This window comes from Pollachius pollachius (assembly GCF_949987615.1).
Source record: "Pollachius pollachius genome assembly, chromosome: 11".
In the NCBI taxonomy this organism is placed as follows: Eukaryota; Metazoa; Chordata; class Actinopteri; order Gadiformes; family Gadidae; genus Pollachius; species Pollachius pollachius.
In genome coordinates, this window is record NC_136944.1 from 17,054,614 (window position 1) to 17,059,613 (window position 5,000).

Here is a 5,000-nt window from a genome sequence, read left to right on the forward strand (position 1 = left end):
CTCTCCTCTCCTCTCCATCATCTCTTCTCCTCCAATCCTCCATCTCTCATCCATCTCTCCTGCCTCCTCTCTCTCCATCATCTTTTTCTCTCTAATCCTCCATCTCTCCTACCTCTTCCACTGTTCCCTCATGCTCCCCTCCATCTCTTCTCTCTCCTCTCTCCTCTCTCATCTATTCTCCAGTAATCCTCCATCTCTCCTGTCTCCTCCACTATTCTCTCATCCTAACCTCCATCTCTCCTCTCCACTCGTTTCTTCCTCTCATCTGTCCTCTCCACTCGATATGCCTTGGCAATACATTTCAAAAACAGAGGGATTTTGGCATTTTGTAGCAACAACAACCGCCGCCTCAATAATACAACTCTTAATAAAAGAGTCAACAGCACATTTCCAAAAAAATATTCCTGTGCGATGGCCCTGGAGTCTAGAAAGATATGAACGCAACAAAACATACTCCGTATACGTGTTGACGCGCAAAGAATTATTCAACAATGGCTGTTGATTTGTCCTGAGAAACTAACACAAATCCTCTCTCTCTCTCTCCTTTTTTTCCCCCTGTGTCTCTCAACCTCACTTTCTCCCTCTCTCTTTCTCCTCTCTCTCCTTTTCATTCCTATCTTTTTAACTCACTCTCTCTCGTTCCTTTCGTTGTCTCTCAATCTCAATCTCTTGCTCTCTCTCTCTCTTTTTCCCTGTCTCTCTATCTCTCTCTCTCTCTCTCTCCTTTCCCTTCCCCCCTGCCTTCCCCAACCTCTCTCTCTCTGCCTTCTAGTAGTCCTCCAATAGGGTCGCCCTGGTGGAGGGTGACAGCGGCTGTAACTCCTCACCCCGGCCCCGCTAGCCATCGCCTGCTGGCCCCGTCGACGCCGACCCCCGTAGCCCCAGCCCTGAGCCTCAGGGGCCCCCGATCGGCTCCCAGCATGGCTCCAGCGGTCGGGCTATTCTTGCTGTGTGCCGTGGGGTTCAGCAACATCGCGCCCACCTCTCAAGGTAAATTGAGCATGGCGTGTTCTACGCGAGGTTGACTGTTGTTGCTCAGTCGTCACCGTTATCACTGCAAAAAAAGGGAAATCACCTTTTAGCCTCTCTCTCTCTCGCTCTTTCGCTCTCTCTATACATCCCTCGCACTCTCTCATCCCACTATATCTCTCTCTCTCTCTCTCTCTCACTCTCTCTGTCTCTGTGTCTTTCTCTCAATTTCTAGCTCCCAGCATGCAACAGTAAAGTACAGTAATGAAGGCCATAGGCGTATTGACTTGCTGACCAGGCGAGAAACGGGGCTGTATTAGAGACAGGGTGAAAATGAGTCTGTGTGTGTGTGTGTGTGTGTGTGTGTGTGTGTGTCTGTGTGTCTGTGTGTGTGCGTGTTTGTGTGTGTTTGGTGCGTGTGCGTGTGCGTGTGCGTGTGTGTTTGTGTGTGTGTGTGTGTGTGTGTTTGTGTGTGTGTGTGTGAGTGAGAGTCTGACTATGTGAAAGTCAATAAAATGTCTTGTCGTCTTGATGTTTGTCGGAGCGTGATATGACTATAAGGAGGAACCCGGGCATGTAATAGTGCCATATGTGTGACCTCCTTGAATGTGCCATGTACCGTGATGGTGTGTGAGTGTGTTTGTGTTCATGTGTATGTGTGTGTATGTGTGATCTTGTCGGAGTGTCATTTATTTTTATTGCGTATAAATGAGCCTTGTTTGTTGGCTTGCGTGTGTGCCTGTATGTGTGTGTTTGAGCATTTGTTTGTTTGTTTATTTTTATGTTTATCAGTGTGTTTGTGTAATGTGTGTCTGTGTTTTTATTGGCCATTTATGAATGAGTTTGTGTTGCTTGTGTGTGTGTCTGTGTAATTGTACGTATGTGTGTGTGCGTGGGTGGGTGAGTATGTGTGTGTCTACTTTATATTGAGTGCGGTTTGACTTTGCTTGTGCATTTGTGTCTGTGTCTATGTGTGTGTGTGTACGTGTATGTGTGTGTGTGTGTGTGTGTGTGTGTGTTTGTGTGTGTGTGTGTGTGTGTGTGTGCGCGTGTTTGTGCGTCCTCGAAGCCGAGGTCTGTGCTTGCTGGGGTCTGGGGAAACTAGCTGGTGTGTCGCTGGCAGCAGGTGACCTGATTGGGCAGCACCAGTGCTGAAGGGTGCATTTGTGTATATGTGTGTGCCCGCGAGCGCACGTGTGTGTGTTTGTGTGTGTGTGTGTGTGTGTGTGTGTGTGTTGGCTTCGCCTGCGTGCCCATTTCATGTTAAGGCAGTAGGTGGGACAGTGGAGCGCGGAGGGCTGTGGAGCAGGAGAAGGGGCGTGGGGCCTGTATGTCCTGTGTGGTGTGCCGTGCCACAGACAACGGCCCCGCCATCTGCCCTGTGTGCTCTGCCACGGTGGTGCCAAGCAGCCAGCCGCTGGTGGCGATGGAGTGGGGTGGAGGGTGGAGGTGGGGGGGGGGCAAAATGGCAGAGGATGAGAGAGGCGGAGGAAAGAGCAGAGGAGGGAAGAGGAGGAAGAGGAAGGACAAAACAAGAGAGGAGAGCAGAAGCTTGAAGAGAGAGACGGGTGGAACAACCTCCTGTGATGGATAGGAGAGAATTAGCTGCCAAAAAAACGACAGGATAAAGATGATTTGTGTGCGTGTGTGTGTGTGTTTTCCCCGTGAATACGGTCTGATTGGCCAGGTGCGGGTCTAATTTGAGTGGGGTTCTTTTTACTTCACATCTTAATTTGGCTGGTTCTGCAACATTGGATTTGTGTAACAAGCTCTCTCTGTAGCGTCAGACACATTTAGCCTTCGGTGCGAGGCTGCTTTGTATGCCTGCTTGCATATGTGTGCGCACAAGTGTTCCGGCTCCGCCCGTGTAGAAAGGTGTGTGTGCTTGTGTGTGTGGAGGCCTCCAGGTTTGTGACCTAGCACCGAGGGAGTATTAATAATGCATTAATAATCAATTGACTGTTATCTAAATTCAACCCTTAAGCTGACACGCTAGGACAAACGCACACCAACACACACACTTACACAGATATACAAACCAACATACACACTTAGACGGATACACACACCAACACACACGCCAACAAAGATACGAACACCGACACGCAAAACTAACACAGATACACACAAACACACACACACACACACACAATCACACATACACACAAAAACACACACAAATGCACACACACACACAAACACACACAAACACACACAAACGCGCGGTGAAACGTGTCCGACCCCCGTTGGGGTGTGACCAGAATAGTGAGTGAGGAGGCGAGAAACGAAAAAGTAAGGTCGGAATTTTTTAATCGTACAAGTGTGAAAAAACAAAAAAAAAGGAACAAAATGTTTTTTCGGAAGAAGTAGCAGCCGGCCCGGGCTCACGAGCCCGGCTCTGAGAGCTGCTGAAATCATTCTCGGGCTAATCAGAGCTCATTTAGAAACCTGCAGGGTCATCACACATGAGTTCACTGTCTAATGTGTGCCCGCAAACCTCCTGGCTCTCTCTCTGGAATATGCCATAATTTAACCCAGCGCTACTTCTGGCTGCACTAAATCCCTATATTTACCCATTAACACATGCAAATTTATATTCCTCGGCGAAGGCGGTCTTTAACACACATTTTCCCAACCAGCATGTGGTTGGTGGTGGAGTGACGGGGGGTCCACACAGCGGCGTGCGTTGGATTCCTCAACGGTGTCACCTAGCTCACTCAGGCGCTAACCTCCCCCTCCCTCCCCCCCGACGCCGGCCTGGCCAATGAGCAGCAGCCGGGAGAAATCACCCTGAAATGCAAACCGCGGTGAAATTCCCGGCCTGTGTGTGTGTGCGGGCCTGCATGGACTTTGTGTCCTTGCGTGGCGTTCTGAAACACCTCGTGCCAGAGCGGGGAGCGAAAAACAGGGGAAAAAAGCGTCCGTTTATGTTGAACCAATACGAACCAATGTGTATACAGGCTTTTCTCCTTTCTCCTGTACAGATCGAGATTGTATTTGGAACCGAAAAAAAAATCATGTTTTGTTTTTCTATTTCCCTGTTTGCCTCCTGATGGGCCGTCAGCAAACAGATGGGCGAGCGGACCCTGACAGATCTGTTTTGCCGAATCCACAAAAATACGCCTCGAAAATGTATAACCTTCCATAAGCAGGGTGGTTTCTCTGAAAGCCCATTAGGGCTGCTTAATGTGGCAGGCAACGCAGACAGCTGTGTTGTTCGGAATCAAGCCCAGACACAGAGATTTCGTTTAGCGCAACGTGTGCTAGACATTGACAATGTGACGTACGGATATGTGCGAACGGATATGTGCGTCTTGTCTGCACGCGCGAGTGTGTGTTGTGTTTTTTTTTTTGGAAATTGATAGTGACAGGGCCATTGCCTGGGCCATTTGTAAGCCTTTCACTTTAGTAATGTGTTTAGACAAATTTGCATGTATCTGTTGAGCGGCCTGTGTGCGCGCAGCCGTGCATCCCTGTGTATGGGGGCAGCCATGCGGGTCTCTTTGGCATGGCGGGCCTGTCGCACACGTGTTAGCGCCTTCTCTCATTGGTATGGGAGGGAGAGGAAACAAATTAGTTTGAGAGAGAGAGAGAGGGTGAGGGAGAGAGAGAGAGAGAGGGTGAGAGAGAGAGAGAGAGAGAGAGAGAGAGAGAGAGAGAGAGAGAGAGAGGGTGAGAGAGAGAGAGAGGGAGAAAGAGAGAGAGAGAGAGAGAGAGAGAGAGAGAGAGAGAGAAGGGGAGAGCGAGATAGATGGAGAGAGAGAGATATGGAGAGAGAGGGAGAGACGGAGAGAGAGAGAGGGATGGGGAGAAAGAGAGAAAGAAAGAGAATGTGTGTTGGTATTCATGTTTTTTTTTACGTGTGTATGTGCGTGTGACAATAGGCTAAGTATGCATGTGAGTGTGTGTGTGTGTGTGTGTGTGTGTGTGTGTGTGTGTGTGTGTGTGTGTGTGTGTGCGTGTGTGTGTGTGTGTGAGTGTGTGTGTGTGTGTGTTATGTGCTATTCGTCCCCAGATGACAGGGCCATCTG

The 5,000-nt window shown here is 49.4% G+C and overlaps 1 protein-coding gene across 1 annotated transcript in view; it reads left to right on the forward strand.

The window, feature by feature from the left end:
* Positions 1–920: 920 nt before the first annotated feature.
* Positions 921–5,000, forward strand: part of adgrl1a (adhesion G protein-coupled receptor L1a) — a gene marked incomplete at both ends in the record, with an annotated part of 59,161 nt that continues 55,081 nt past the window's right edge. The window contains 1 exon segment of the mRNA XM_079746161.1: positions 921–990. Within this exon segment, the coding sequence (XP_079602287.1) occupies positions 921–990 (70 nt within the window).